At 35.1% G+C, this 16,219-nt stretch overlaps 1 protein-coding gene across 1 annotated transcript in view; it reads right to left on the reverse strand.

The window, feature by feature from the left end:
- Pik3c2g (phosphatidylinositol-4-phosphate 3-kinase catalytic subunit type 2 gamma) overlaps window positions 1-16,219 on the reverse strand; it is a 318,773-nt gene that overhangs the window by 43,877 nt on the left and 258,677 nt on the right. The window contains exon 29 of the mRNA XM_078015186.1: window positions 2,081-2,156. Within this exon, the coding sequence (XP_077871312.1) occupies window positions 2,081-2,156 (76 nt within the window). The remainder of the gene's footprint in view (window positions 1-2,080; window positions 2,157-16,219) is intronic.

The following is a 16,219-nucleotide window of genomic DNA, read 5'->3' on the forward strand; positions in this document are numbered from 1 at the left end:
ATTGGATTGTCACTGGAAAAAATAAATTCTGTTGGTCTACCAAGTTTAGTTAATGAGCAAAGGCAAAGGATGATTAGTGTCTTCCAGACTCAGGTGACTCAGAATTGCTATGATAATCTTTAAAGGTCATGTGCCTACATGCACAGGTATGCAGAATCCACCTCCTAATTAACTGGTAGAGATGATCAAATGGTAAATTCTGGGAATTTTACTTAAGGTTGTTTTATATAAAACAGTATCTTAATATACTTGGATAATTTTTCCCTTTAATTACTTAACAACACAAACTTAAATTTTCAGCTCATGAGCAAGAATAAGAATAGTGCTTAAAATAAATGTGCTTCTTTCTTAGAATCAACTTTTATTCTATGATAAAAGATTAAGCATTCAGAGATATGAAAGAGGAAATAATTTGAAGAGAACAAATCAACAACTTCCTGCTAATCCTTGTTTGTTGTGGCAATTTGCATATTCTGCTTGGAAGCTGTGGTTCTATCATTTAAGATAATAGGTAATGTTCAATAAGTAGCCTATAATCTAAAAATATCTAGAATCAAATATTTTGTCATTCATCAGTGCTGAAACAAATCTTGAGTACTGAAGATGTGAGAAATTTGAAAATGTAGAAAAAAATTCTCAGCCAACCACTTTAGTTCTTGTAAAGATAATCCTAATTTTTTGTCTGCATATGTATTTCCAAATATCTTTCAAAGAAATAATGCTATAAGCAAAACTAAAATTTTGACAATGATCAGAAGTTAAATTTCTTGAAACAGAGAAAATATTTTCCCGAGGAAGTTTAATGGTGGAATAGACTAACCTAGTTCTATTTTTGTCTAAAATCTCTAGAATTCTACCACCTCATGCTTGTTTTTGTTTTCAAAATTTGGATACTTTAAGTTCATATTGTAAACAGAAAATCTCTCCACTCAGTATTTTTAAAAGATAGTTATTTGTGAATTATGACAAAATAGAAATATTTTATACTATGGGCATAATTATTCCTTGGGAAAGTGCTATAAAATATAAGAAATTGCCTTATTTACTAAATATTGTTCATAGTTTATCTATACAAGCAAAGCATCTTGGAGAGTGATGCCACATAATGAGCGAAGTGTGGACGGAAAGAGGTCCAGTCCTCCTGCATTGATTTAGAATTTGTAAAATATAGAGCAGCATACAGTGCAGAAGTCAGTCCTTGATTTAAAGTTACTTTCAGCTGACGAGGAGAAGCAAGGCAGATGCAAACAGTTATACAACTTAATAAACAATTATGCTACACAACCTGATCTAGTCTACTATGTTACTACTAAGTAGGACGTCAGACATAGCAGGGGTGATGAGCAGATGGGCCTAATCTTAAACACAGAGAATAAGAAGGTAGATGTAGATAACAAGAAGGTAGAGTTGAAAGGTCAGTGAAAAGCAAAGGATGGGTTTGGAAATCCTGAGATTAAGAATTGGTATATTATTGGGTGGCTGCTCTTTGTAATGGAATTATATTACAAACATTTAAATTGATAAAGCCTTCAAAAAAGAGTCTTTGTTAATCTAAGAGAAATTATAGAAATGTTACTTAGAATTAGTATAGTACACATGTGGAAGAGAATGGGGTGAGTGATTTTACTGGGTTATTGGCACCCCAAATTTCTGCAAAGAAATTTGAATATTATTAAACGCTAAGAGTGAACCTGCTAGATTAACTCATGATCACTATTTTTGCCATATATATATATTTGTTGTTGTTGTTGTTGTTGTTCTGTTCTAAGAGGTGGAATAAACTGTAAGGCTTACCGGCATGGGAAATCAGGAATTGTATCTCTGATAATTTTAATCCAGTGCTTGATTAATTGAAATGTATTAGTAGTGTGACATATAGCTACTACAGCTGTACAAATACATTAAAGTTTAATCAACTTGAAGGTTAAATGCTTTAGAAATGATTAGAAAAAAATGATTAAAGCTTTTGTCTTAAAAGGATATTTTAATTTGAAAATTGAAAATATTATAGTTGGATATTTTTGTACAATTGTATTGAGATTCAACCACTGCATAGATTAATAATGATATATCTACTTGCCTAGGTCCAAAAGTGAAGGTTCCTCAACTGCATGGTGCACAGGTTCAGAGAGGAAAAAACTGCATACACAATCACTCTGAAAAACAAGATAAAATATGATATCTCTTCATTTCTTACATGTATTTACCACTGCTGAACACAGTTGTATGAAGACATTGCCACTTATATGTGATCTTTTTAGAGATGCCTGTTATATATTTCAAAAGCAGAGAACTTATAAATTTACTAATTCAATTCTCATTCAAAATACTAATTCAAAGTTATTTTACCCTAAGTCAAACCATCTTTTATGAGGTTTACATTTCTTCAAGAGTGCACCATAAATGTTTACAATCTGGAATTTTAAATTATACTTGAATCTTACACCTCCCTCTTTGAAACAAGGTACATCTTTGGACAGGATTTCTGAGAAAAATTACTCCTTGCAGGACACAGATACTCACTCATCCAGTAACCACTACTGAAGTTTCCATCTGTTACTGGGTGCCTGCTGCAATCTCTGGCATGGAGGAAGGTTTGGGGTATTTAGAACCAGAGAGATGTATAAGGTGGATGATCTCTCTCTTTAGAGAACAGCTTAGGGGAGGAAACATATTACATCAAATACTTTAATGGAAATTCCAGTTATATATAATTTCATCTATAAAAATAGGGATAATCACAAACTGGCATTAAACTCAAGTTCCAAATGAATGGCTGATTGGTGAATCTGAGAAGAGCTTTCCTTTACTGAATTGTCACACATTTTGTTGTAAGCCATTATATAACCAAAGTAGCCTCCCCCAGGAGATTTTTACATTATTACATAAAGGGCACACTGAATAATTGATTATTTCCTCTACTTATAGTCTGATGCAGTAACTGTCAAAGCTGCCTCACAGGCTGCCTGGTCAGCCATCTCTCTCATTCTGTGCAACGGCTCTTTCAAATCTCCCCTAGGATATTTTAACTTCCAACTCTGTCTCCTCTGCCAATGACTTTGTCTCCACTTCAGAGAATACAAAATGCAGATGGAAATTTCTAAATTTCCTGCCATAAAATCTGCAGACTCACACAGTGATGCTTTCTCTTTTCTTCTAGTATCAGTGGAACAAATGTCTTGCTTTCCATCTGTTACAGGTTGAGTTGAATCTCTGCACCAAATCCACATATGGAAGTGCTAGCCCCCAGGACCTCATAATATGATCTGTTTTGGAAATAGGGTCATTGCCAGTGTAGCTAGGTCAGTTATGATGAGCTCATTCACAAGTAGGGTGAGCTGCTAATCCAACATGATCATGATTGGTGTCCTTATAAAAAAAGGTTATTGGACACAGACACACATAGAGGGAAGAAAATGTGAAGAGACACAGGGAGAAGATGGCTATGTGCAAGCCAGGAAGACGGATCTGGAACTGATTCTTCTCTCACAGCCATCAGAAGGAACCAACCCTGCAGACGCCTTGATTTCGGACTTCCAGCTGCCGGGAGTATAAGGGGAGTGAGAGTCTTGTTTTCAAGCCACCCAGTTTATGGTATTTTGTTATGGCAGCACTAGAAAATCATTTAATGCAGATTCTTATTTATGTCCTAGATTCTATTCTCTTCACCTCATGGGAACCTTGTAGAACATTCTATAGATAACAAAGCATCTTCATCCTTTTTCTTATTGCAAAAAGTGGTCAACTCTCTCCCTGTTAATAACTAATGGACAGATGAGTCAAACCTGCAAAGCCTATTCACACATCAATGACACTTTGTCATTAATATCCTGTGACATATTTCTCTTCCCTGACATAAACTAGTGTAAGGGAAGAGTTGCCTGTACTCACACCAGTTCCACTTCTTTTTCTACTCACTTTATGATCCACCACTTGCATGTTCCTACTTATTGTCCCTGGAAGATCCTCTTATTTCTATCTCTAACCATGTTTTTCCTTTTTTAAAAATGTCTTTTCTTTCCAAATCCTGTAGGGATTTCCTTGGCCTTTATCTAGGTATTTGATTTTTGGTGATGGGCTCTTTTTCATTTGCTTTTTATTATATCTCAGTTTCTCTTCCATTTGTCCTGCCATCTCTTATTTCAGGTTCTTTTTCCTTTTGCTTGTAAGAGTTAATGTTCTTCACATGTAGGTCTATCTGTCATTACTCCAATGTATTCTTTCTGGGTAATGTTATTATTTCTGGTGGTATCCATAATGAGGCACTAATCTAAGATTCATTCCCTAAACCTCAGCTCAAATCAAAATACTTCTTTGTTGGATTTTTTGTTTGCTCTAATAACTGAAACTCAGTAAGTATACCACTAAATGCGTTTTCTTTCCCTTCACTTCAATTTTCTGCTTCTCCTGTGCTCTGGTTAACAATAGAGTGTAGTTTCTTTGATTCTTTTTTTTTTACCTCACACTTAAAATTAATTGCTGAATCCCATAGATCACACCTCCTAAGCATTCCACCTACATTTCTTCCTTCCAGGTTTACTGTCATACTCCTAGTTCCAGGGTCAGTTCTCACCTAGGCAACAGCAGAAAGTCCTATCTGTTATCTTGCTGCCCTTTGTTCCAATCCCTTCTCCACACAATCGGCAAGCTAATCTTTCAGAATAATTAAACTTCTTAAAATCTGCATTACTCTTAAGGAAAGATCAACAGCCTAAGAAAGCTTGTAAGATTCTTCTTGATTGGGCTCTTGTTCATTTCCCTATCTTTGTCTCCCACTACTTCCCCTCTGGTATTTTATGATTAATTATGTGGAATTATACTTATTTCATCAGATGTGCCATGATCTAACCTCCTTGTCTTCCTGGATGCTCCTTTCTCCTTTCTTTCCACCCTATCCACCAATTTGCTCAAAGTTTCTTATGCGCTCTCCTCTTATCAGCCAGTGAGATACAAGAGCAGAGTTGGTGAGTAATTCACTTATGCATAGTACAGTATTTCTATTCAACAAATGCTGTCACATTTAAACAAATATCTGACTTCAAATATAGAATATGTTGGTTTCTAATGAAAGTATTCTTCATAAATTAGACAGTTATCCACTGGTAGCTCTATGCATTGATCTCTTGTATGGTAGTTTAATAGGAACCTATTCTTAAGAAATCAATCTGTATTCAGGGAGCCAACCACATCAAGTATTTTTTTTTTTGAAAGTTTAAAATCAAACCTCAGAGTGTGCAGAATTTGTTGGAGAAAATTTGACCTCCTTTAGTCTTTTGACAAATAGTCAATTATTCATTTTTGGTGAAAATTTGACCTTACCATCCACTAGTTATTAGACTTCAATACTAGGCAAGATATCTTTACAATTAGTGTCTGAAATGTCACCACTAGCTAATTGTTCCCTTGGGATTACACTGTCATTACATCCATGAAGTCCTCATTTATAATTCTAGGTGTAGGTGATATACTAAATACTAATCCTTTATTGAAACAGATCTTTTTATTTTCTTGAGAATAAATATGATCCAGTGTCAGATGAAGATGATAAAAAAATAACAATGCACTATCTCAAACTAATCAATAACTAACTTTTCTTAGATTTTTACTTGCATACAGGCATACCACAACTTTTGAGCACATTACATGATTAGGTAGTTTGGCGTTTTATAGAAACGTTAGCAAAGAGCTGCTGTGACTGAAAACATGCACTGGCATTTGCAGCTGGGGTTGTATTGCTCTTCAAGCAGTGTGGCTACATTTAGTTGTATAAGTTGAATACTGCACAATTCTAGAGGTGCCATTTTTTTTATATTTACAGTGATATATAGCCATACACATCAGGGTTCCCCATTTGTAGAGTTTCCAGATATAACAAATAAAAACACAGGATACCCAGGTAATATTTGGGACATACTTTCACTATAAAAGATTTGTTGTTTATCTGAAATTTCCACCGATCAGTGGATTTTAAGCAGAAATGCAGCACAATCACAGGTGTTTGGAAGAGGGAAATACATCAGTCCTGGAGAATGCCATCAGCAAGATCACTTAGGTGCTCAAACAACTGAATTCCCTAAGCATTCTCTTCTGCTTTTCCTTCACGTCTTTGAAATGGAAACTGTGTTCCTTCCCATTATTCCCTTTGGAATCCTGGTCATGGATGGACCTGGACCTTCTCTTATTACCTTGCTCTTCTAACTTCTGCTCTTTTTTCCTTTATAAAAAATGGCTGATTGTACTGTCCTCTATCCTGGGTTGTTGAACTTGCCTGTGGATGGATCTCTGGGTCACTGAACTTCATTTCCTTTTATATTTTTAATCTTTCTTTTTCATGTTTTTATTAGTGCACTCTAATAAATGTTAGTAGGGTTCATTGTGATGTATTCATATGTGCACGTAACATAATTTAATGCAGTATCTCCTTTCCCTCCCTGCCTTTCCCCCTGTTCCTTCCCCATTCTCCTTTTTTCTGGTCTTCTTTCTTTTAATTTACATGTATTTATTTTTTTCATTGGTGTATTATAGTCACACACAAAACTGGGATTAATTGTGATATATTCAAACATTCATATAATTTGATTGACACTTAGATATTCCCCGTTCCCCCCCGCTTGTTCCTCTACTTCTCGTCTACCAATCTTTCTATTTTCATGAGATCACATTTTCTTATTTGTATTTTATTTTTTATAACTTCTGCATATGAGGAAATACATTTGGCCCTTGATGTTTGGGTCTGGCTTATTTCACTTAGCATGGTATTTTTCACTTGCATCCATTTATCCACAAATGACTTAATTTCATTCTTCTTTATAGCTGACTAGAACTCACTGTGCATGTATACACACTCTATCCATTCATCTCTTGATGGACATGGACAGCTAGGCTGGTTCCATATCTTGGCTATTTGAATTTCTCTGCTATTAATACTGGTATGTACATACTAATATTGTATACTGATTTTAGTTCTTTTGGATAAATGCTAACGAGTGGGATAGCTGGGTCATATGGTGGTTCAATTCCTAGTCTTTTGAGGACTCTTCGTACTGATTCCACACTGATTATACGAATTTGCATAGACTTCACTTCTTGAATATTTTTAAACCTGGTACATAGTCACTTGCTTCAATAATAGCCTTGTTGTAATGTTTGTACAAATTTTCCTTCCATATTTGCCTTGACTAGTGACTACAGCCTTGTCTTGATTTCTAGCTTCTCAGTCTACTAACCCCACCTTCCTCCTTTTCATCTGTCTTCCTCTAATTATATAATTCAGAAAAATATCCTGACTCCATGACCATTTCACTGGCCCTAATTCATTTCATGTTTTCATGTCCTTCCTTGGCCAATTTGGATTCTGCAGATCATATTTATTGTAACTCTTTTCAATTCTTTTGGCTCTTTCTTACTTTATTTTATTATTCATGTGGCAAAAAGAACCCAACTCTGGTTATTTCCTTCCAACTCTGATACCGTAACAAAGCTACTAAATATTGCTGGAGAAACACATCCGGCCATGCTCACTGGTCTCACTGTAACAACATGGTCACTACCTTTGAGAGGGTCTTCAGGATTTACTGGCAATTCTACAAATATCATTAACTCATTTACTCTTCTAGTCACATAGGACTGCTTCATTCCTTATCTTCACTTCCCTGAACTCTTCCCTCCTTCACTCTGCTCATGGCCAAATTTCTTGATTGAAAAAATAGAAACAGAAAAAAATTTTCCATAGCTCCCAACAAACATATCTATCATCTAATTTGCCTGTGTTCTTTATTCTGTTATATGAATGGGCTATCTCTGCTTTAATTTGAGACTGATTTGGGCATGAGATCTGGTATCCTTCTCCTACTCAAAGTCATTGCTCTTCTCCCTAGCCAAGTTCTCATTTGTCTTTTGAATTGTCAATTTTTGCTTTCAAAATGAATCTGTTTTTTAAAATCAGCACACAAAAATGCCAGAATTTATTTCAATAAATAAAATCCTTGACCTGCATTTCCCTGCACACTATTTTCCCCAATTATTCTTAGAGCAAAGATCCTGCATGAATTGTTTTTTTATTTTCTATCTCAAATCTCTTTCTTTACATTCTCTTTTGAATGCATTCCAATTAGGATTTTGTTCCGAAAAGTTCCAGCAAACTGTTCCTGTTAAACTCACTAATGATATCCATTTTGCTAAATTCAGTGATCCATTTTCAATTTTTAGTCATTGCATTTGCATTTGAAACAGCTCATTATTTCTTCTCCTTTGAAATACTTTTTTTTTTTCTCTTGAACTCCAGGCACCACACTCTTTGGCCATCCAACCAGTTGCTTCTTGTCAGAAATTTTTGTTGATACTCCTTTATCTCCTTAAGCTTTAAAATTGGTGTGATGTATGGTCTAGTTCTCTGACTGATTCTCTTTTATATTTAGATTCCCACCCTAAGGAATCTCTTACAGTCTTATGGCTTTGATAATCAAACACTTGCTGACAACTGCCATATGTATCCTTCTAGTCAAACTCCCCTCCCCACTCCAGTTGAAGACATGTGTATCCACATGTCTATATTTCACTTGATATCTCTAGAAGTAGTATAGGCAACCCAACTTGGTGTGTTTAGATCCAAACTTCCTACTTGACCTACTCCCCACTATTCATTTTCCCTTGCCCCCCCCCACCTTCATAGTAAATATCTAGTCAATTCAAACTGTGGCCAGACAGGTGGGTTAGTGGCTGCGAATCATCCTGTTTAGTCAGCATTTGTACCCCAATAATTGTTAAATACTTGGAATATTCTTTCTATGTAGAATATTATACATTTGATGAATGAATGAATGAATGAATGATAGGCATTTGCCTTGGGGAATCAAAGTCTTTGATACCAAGGGCTCAGGTAAGTGCATTGGGTAATATGAAATGACCTATGAGGCTATATAGAATCTTTCTTTGCTAGAATAGATGTTTATTTAACTAATATGGGTTTTTAAATGCCTAATGTGCTTTTAAATGAAAAATGTAGACAATAAAGGACAAGTCTGATAGCCAATAGAATGATTTTAAATTAAAATCTGAATCAGTTTGTATTTTGTCAAGTTCAGAGTTCTTACTCATATTTTGTTTACCAATTACATTGCAATTTACAATTTAAAATTATTGATCTCTGAGTCAATCAATTCAAAACCTAAGTGTTTTTTCTATATAATATGAACATGTTCTTGTTGTCAAAGACTCTAGAGAGCTAAAGTACTTGCAAACACCAGAAAAAAAGGTAATATAACACCGAGATTCATTTTTTTCCCTCTTTAAAGACAGCACATTATAGGTTCTCATTTATTAACTGCCCAGCCAGGATCTAGAATTAGCTGCAAGTTTTAGTGAGTTAAAACAATAAGCTAAATCTCTCTCTCAAAAACCATGGCGTACTGTAAAAATGTGAATTAAAAAAAATGAATTCCCATAAAAGGTTTAAATCAAAGTTAAACAGAAATTGTATTTGTTTTGTTTTCTTTTACAAAGCAGTTTGTCAGAATGTCCAGTCTTTCTTGTAGTTTAACCCACCATATTCACATTCTAGTTACATAGAAGAAAGACCTTATGAAGAATAGTGAACTTCTACAGAATCTTCTAAAATCTCATCAGCATTTTACCAGACTGTGAGAAATAATCTTGGTTTTACTGATGTTACACATATGACATTTATCCTGCCTGCAATGTAATCTTAGCTAGCTCCAAATAAGAGCAGTGTAGTGACAAATGTAGTAATTAACATCTGGGTTTAGCAAGCAGGGAACAAGAAACATATGTTCACTATTAAGATAGAATTTATCCATTTGGATTTATTTTGACATTTGATTTCTGCCTTAAAAAATAACATTGCTTAAGCCTTAACTGATATCATTTCTTATTTTAAGGGACTTTCAGAAATGAGCAATAGTAACCAGAAGAACTAAAATATTCCAATGCATATAGCTTTAAAAATGTTATAAACAGCAGTTGTTTGCGTATCTCAGCTAAATTCAAATGTAGGTACACATTTGTTTAGGCATTGCAATCATTTGCTGTATAATTTTATGACATATCTATATGACTCTTTGTAAAAATTTTGTTTAGTACATAATTTCACCAAAACAGCAAAATTTAAAGAAGTAGAAGCAATTCTTGTGAATACCACTGTTAATTGCTTGAATACAAACACTGAAGGAAAAACAAAGTTTATGTTCGTTTTGGGGAAGAGAGTGAAGCTAAATAGTGTTTTGTTAAAGAAAAGTCAGGCAGAAATGGAAAAAGGTTGTCAAAATGTACTCATTAGAAGAGATGGATAGTTTTTAATGGTGGCTTGTTTACATGTACTTTATTTGAGAGAGAGAGAGAGGGAGAGAATTAGTTGCAGACATCCCTCCCTCCAACTGGCCTGCTCTTGGATCTTTAGACAAGTCCCCAGAGACCTCTGGCTCATCTAATTTAACTGGTTTTGCACTTTAAAGCACTCCCTTTATGTCATTCCTCTGACAAAAAGCAACCTTGCTTAGAGTTGAGGATGCCCCCAGACAGGCACATAATAATATTTGATCTTAAATAGTAAAGACTGCTTAACTTTGTATTCAAGCTGCATCTTCTACTTCCTTTTCTCCCCTTTCTCCACTCACTGCATGTATTATTTATGTTAATTTTTGCACACATCACAACATTATAAACTCATTGAGAGTAAAATATATCTTGCATAATTTCTATCTCTTCAGTTTCTTCTCTACAACCAATTTATGGGCCTTAATCTAGAGTGTAACACATAGTAAGCATTCAATACAATTTTTAAAATCTTTATAAAGTTATGTATAATGATGTAAAATGTTTTAAAATAGTTATGAATAAATATGCTGTATAGGAACATGAGTTTTAGTATTAATACATAATAGGATTAACTTGATCTTCCTATGCTGCTATATGACAAGCAATTATGAAAGAAGGAAAGTATTTTTAGAAGGATTTCTTTTTTCTAGAATCATAGAGAAAAATTATCCTGTCAGAAGTATTCAGCACAAATATTATAGATCAATTTTGAATCTTTTGTTTTGGTAAATTTTGAATCTTTTGTTTTGTTTTTGTTTTGGTAAAAAAAATTGTGAATGCCTGAAAACATCCTTTAGATTCATATCACATAATAAAATTAGTGATGGGATGTCTCCGACTTCATAGATTTTAATGTTGATGAAAAAGACTCTGTTGATATATATATATATATATATATATATATATATATATATATATATATATATATGGAAAGAAAACTGTGCCAATAAAACAAAATTTTAGAAATACCAAAATAACATGATTTACTTTGGAATTGTTTATGTGATTTTTAAGGCAATAGTGCTTTGTTAATCCTAATTTTTTTTTTTCATTTTCTGAATGTAAACAGATTCGGGGAAGTATCTACAAACATGAAGATGCATAAAGCTTTTACAATGGCAAATCCATTTGAAGATAATTAAAAATTGATTATATTATGCATCACAGAGAACCTGAGTGCTTAGGTCACACTGCTTACTAATGCTGATCTGCATTTGATGACATCATTATTTTCTGTCACAGTATGGTCTATATAATGAGCATTATTTCAAAGTTTGTGAAATTCTTTGAAATAAGGGAAAGAAAAACCCAACATGAGATGTTGCAGAAATCCTTATGAGGCCATTAGCACTCTCCAACACAGGGTAAAGACTGTAAGCTTTTAATGGCAGCATCTATGTCTGACTCAGCTTTCTACTTTTCATGAGTTCCTTCAGATTTTCTCAAGCCTGCCTGAACTTCTGAATCACTTGGGTTATTAAAAGACAACACAGATACCTACATATTACCTCCACCTATTGACTAGCATCTCTAAGGATGGGGCCTTTGAACATACTTTGTAAAACCTGCCTAGCTTATTCTGAGAGAATTGATTGCTAGGAAATATCCTAGTGCTCATGGCCAGACAGTCTGCAAAGCAAGCAATCAAAAAACATCTGCGGAATGACTGAGACAGGAATTTCTGAAAATGGAGCTAATATCCCAGTGCTCTCTCTGCAACACCTACATTTAATTTTTGTTGATTTGAGATATATTGTGCCAGCACTGCTTTATTTGCTTTATAGAATAGAAAGGGCAACTCATAAATGAGATGTAGGTTATATACCTCATATAAGTGCTGTACTCTAAATTCTTGTTGTGCAAAATCTGCTAAATGAGGCTTAGAGGTGTAACTCAGTGACAGAACAAGGCGCTGGGCTCCATCCCTAGCACCAAAAGAAAAAAAAATTAACTAAATTAATAGGGTGATACTTTGAGAGAAGGAACTCCTATAGTTTCAGTGTCTTTAATATGGAAATTGTGGAACTAGAAGAGATCCCCCTCCTCTGAGCTCCATTGTTAGAAGGTGGCTTAAGTACTCCCATTTGCAGCACTTTAAGAATCTATGGCTTCACAATAGTCCCTCATGTTTGATTCCTCTTACTTTTCCTTCTCCTTTCATTTTATTTTATTGTGATGTTGGGGCTGGAACACAGGGCCTTGTGCATGCTAAGCAAGTGCTCTGCTGCTGACCTATGTCCCAGTCCCCTCCCCTCTTTGTTTAATTTTTTCCACTCTAATCCTAGACTTCAGTTCAATCCAAGATAAAAACATTATGGTGCCTAACATTTCTTCAGCCTTCCTTTCCCTAAATACTGACCAACAGAGATTAAAAACAACACACACAAAAAAAGTGAAGACATCTCTCTTTGGGACCTCCACAACAGCACTTTAACAGCACTCCACTGAGCACATTTGCAAAGGCCAGTATGATGAAAACTGCAGGCTCCGTGTTTGATGGTTTTGTTCCTATGTTCCCATGCAGCAATGTGGACACTGGCAGTGACATTCATTGAGCTTTGCTGAACTGCATCATTGTAGGTCTTCCCTACCTACGTATACCTGGCTCCCTGGCTTTCCACTCTCATGACAGTCCCCGTCTCACACTTCTGTATTGACTCATCCTGGAAGCATATATACTTAAGAATTTCCTGTGAAAAGCCCTTTTGAGAATACAGATATCTCAATAGTTACCTTCTTCACATCATGACCAGAACCCAGACGCCTCTTTACTTTGCACTCTGCCTCCATAGGCCAAAACCTGATAATTTCAAGTTACTGTATATTTCCTAATTCATCCCCAAAGGCCTTGTCTCTATACAGCTTTACATAATCAATAAGACAGCATTCAGCAGGCAAAGATGACAATTTCATCCACCATTTCCTCAGCACTTTCCTTTACAGATAAATGCCACTTCTGTGGCCCCTGACTACAGTTTAAGTGAATGGACATGACCTTCAGAGAATGTCAGAGCCAGTAAGGGACATTAAGATGTCAACATTCTATATTGTCCTTGTATATATAAAAATCAATTGGATCCCAACAAAATGAATCAAGTTGCCTTGAGCCTATAGGGAAGAAGCCTCTGTCATCACTCATTCCCGTTTCCCATTTATTGAGACAGAAGACTAAAAACATTCAAGAAAGAATATACACTAGCTGAGCATGGTGGCACATGCCTGTAATTTCAGCAGCTTGGGAGGCTGAGGCAAGAGCATTGTGAGTTAAAAACCAGCCTCAGCAATTTAGTGATGCACTAAGCAACCCAGTAAGACCTTGTCTCTAAATAAAATGTAAAAAATGGCTGGGGGTGTGGCTCACTGATTAAGTACCCCTGGGTTCATTTCCCAGTACCCTTCTCCCCAAAAGAAATATTATACACTTTATATTGAGGATGCGAGTATAATATCTCACTTTTCTATTATTGAACAATGTTTTTAAAAATTATTACATATGTTTGTTTTCTCCTCCTGCTGACATATATGGTTCATTAAGTTCTTTAAGTTTGTAAAGAGGAGAAATGCATGTAACATAATGTTTATACCTTCAGTTTCAATATGAGTCTATTCTCATGGTGAACACATAATATTCATCTCTTCCTCTGCACATAACAGACAGATTGCAAATACTATCTGCAGGGTCTGAGTGATCTTTCTGAGGCTGCAATCATGACTCAGTGCACTCTTAATGCTCATCGTTTCTGCCCAGGGGCTTGGCACTAGGCACAGTGAAATCTGTCCCACAGCTGACACTTGGCTGGATTCCCAAGATCCTTCTCTATCGAGCCAGATGTCTCTGTCATGAGTTTTCATGTGGGCTTAAACACTGGAATAGGGGAAAATATTAAAAGTACTATTTATATTGTAATATCTCCACAAATTTTTTCTAAATTTCACAATTTTTTCCTACAAGCTTCAAAATGTTATCACTTATTCATATAGTAGTTTAGGTATAAATCATATGTAAATAAGCAAATTATCTACTTTGGAGACATAAACTAATTTCTTTAGAAAAGAAACACAATAAACGAGTTTGGAAACCACTGCTGAACACATTCAGATGCAAACTTCCAATCCCCAAGCTTTGAGTGGTAACACAAATCCTGTAGGCTAACGTATGTTAATGATTCTATTATTCATTTACTCACTCAAAAATGCATAATAAATATTGATAAGAGTTAATGATTGTGTGAGACAAGGAATAAAAACGGAGAAGAACATAGTCAATAAGTTCTTTAAGTTTCTGAAAAGGAGACATGCATGTAACTATAATGTTTTCTTTTTGCAGTTCCCTTTGTGTAGCATGACTTTTCTCACTGCCTATTTATTAACTGCTCCTTGCCCTTGAAGACCAGCTTGAATGCCATACACTCTAGGATGCCTTCTCTAACTCACTCAGAACTGAGTTAGGCAGACCTCCTTAAGTGCTCAGGCACTTGTCCTTCAATACAAAATAGCATCTCCAGCTGACAGTCTACCAGCCTTGAAATAATATTGCAGCACAATGTCCTTGAGTCTACATTTGGTAAGAATTGATAATATGGTAAGATACTTGAGTGCTTGCTATATAAGAGGTTAAATGACTGATCATGTCCAAACCGGAAAAAAAGGAAAGGGGATATTTACTGTCTGAGACAATGGTTTTAAACATTAGGATGGACCAAAATCTGATAATTCAGATAATTCAGGGCCCCTCCTGAGAGTATCTGAGTTAGTGGATTTTGATTGGGGCTGAGAATGTATATTCTTTTAAGGTTAAAGGTGATTTTCCCACAGAGTTTGAAAATTATATGTCTTAGGTACAAGGAATTTAAAAGTTTCACATTTTGCTTCCAACTATATTCAATCCAATGAAGTCACTACTGAGAATCTAGGTTTCCTAAAATAGTCCTTCAGACACTTGATCTGAATTGTGGGGATTTTCTTCTTTAGGTAAGTCTATGTACCATCAGCCCACTATATTACTTACCTAAGAGGCACAAAAATAAGTTGACATATTGAATCAGTGTGCTGCTTCACAAGAGGCATTTTTGAAGAGATGCTTGAATATGCTGTATTTTTAAATTTCAATGAGTTTTCTTTGATGTATAATGATTTGGTCTATTGTACAGAATATGATTAAAGAAATTCATTCCCTGATTGAACAAGTAATTTCATTTAAAGTTTTCTCCAAGATCCAAGAGAAGAGGAGAGGTCATTGAATTTATAGTGGAGAAAAACAGAGTTCTTTGTTCCCTTAGTAAGTTCTAGTTATGAGGTCAATTGTTGCATTGTTATAATGCTTCCACTTTGTTTTGGAATATGTCTACATATACAGCACAATATTATGTATGTTGTTCTTAAGTCAAGATATAACCCAGGTGCCAGTGGCATTTAGTCAAGACTGCAGAATACAGCCATGGCCTGGTAATATCCTAATCAAGGATGCACAACTAGGGGCAGTTGGAATGAGGAGGAGGAAAGAGAAGGCTCCCAGTATTTCAATCAGAATCTCCTACCAGAGGCAGTTAGTGCACTTGCTTCTGTTATTCACTCACAACTCAATTGATAAAAAGCATTTTATTATTTAATATACTGAATGTCAGAGGTAAGTTTTTAGTTATAAAAATGGTTACTAGTTGATTAGCATAATTAATAGTAGAAATAGGTTCACATTGGTGACAATACTTATTCAAGATATGTGGTTCAGCCAAAAATATTCTATAAGTGTTCTCCATTCTTGCATCAAAAGACAAAGCAGCCCAAAGACCTCGCACCCATTTTCCTTAGGGGTAATGTACGTGATAAATCACTGTGGGAACCCTGCATATGTCCAGGAACTCAGGAGGATTCTATCATCCTCTGGAAC

This window comes from Ictidomys tridecemlineatus, chromosome 6 (assembly GCF_052094955.1).
Source record: "Ictidomys tridecemlineatus isolate mIctTri1 chromosome 6, mIctTri1.hap1, whole genome shotgun sequence".
Lineage (NCBI taxonomy): Eukaryota > Metazoa > Chordata > Mammalia > Rodentia > Sciuridae > Ictidomys > Ictidomys tridecemlineatus.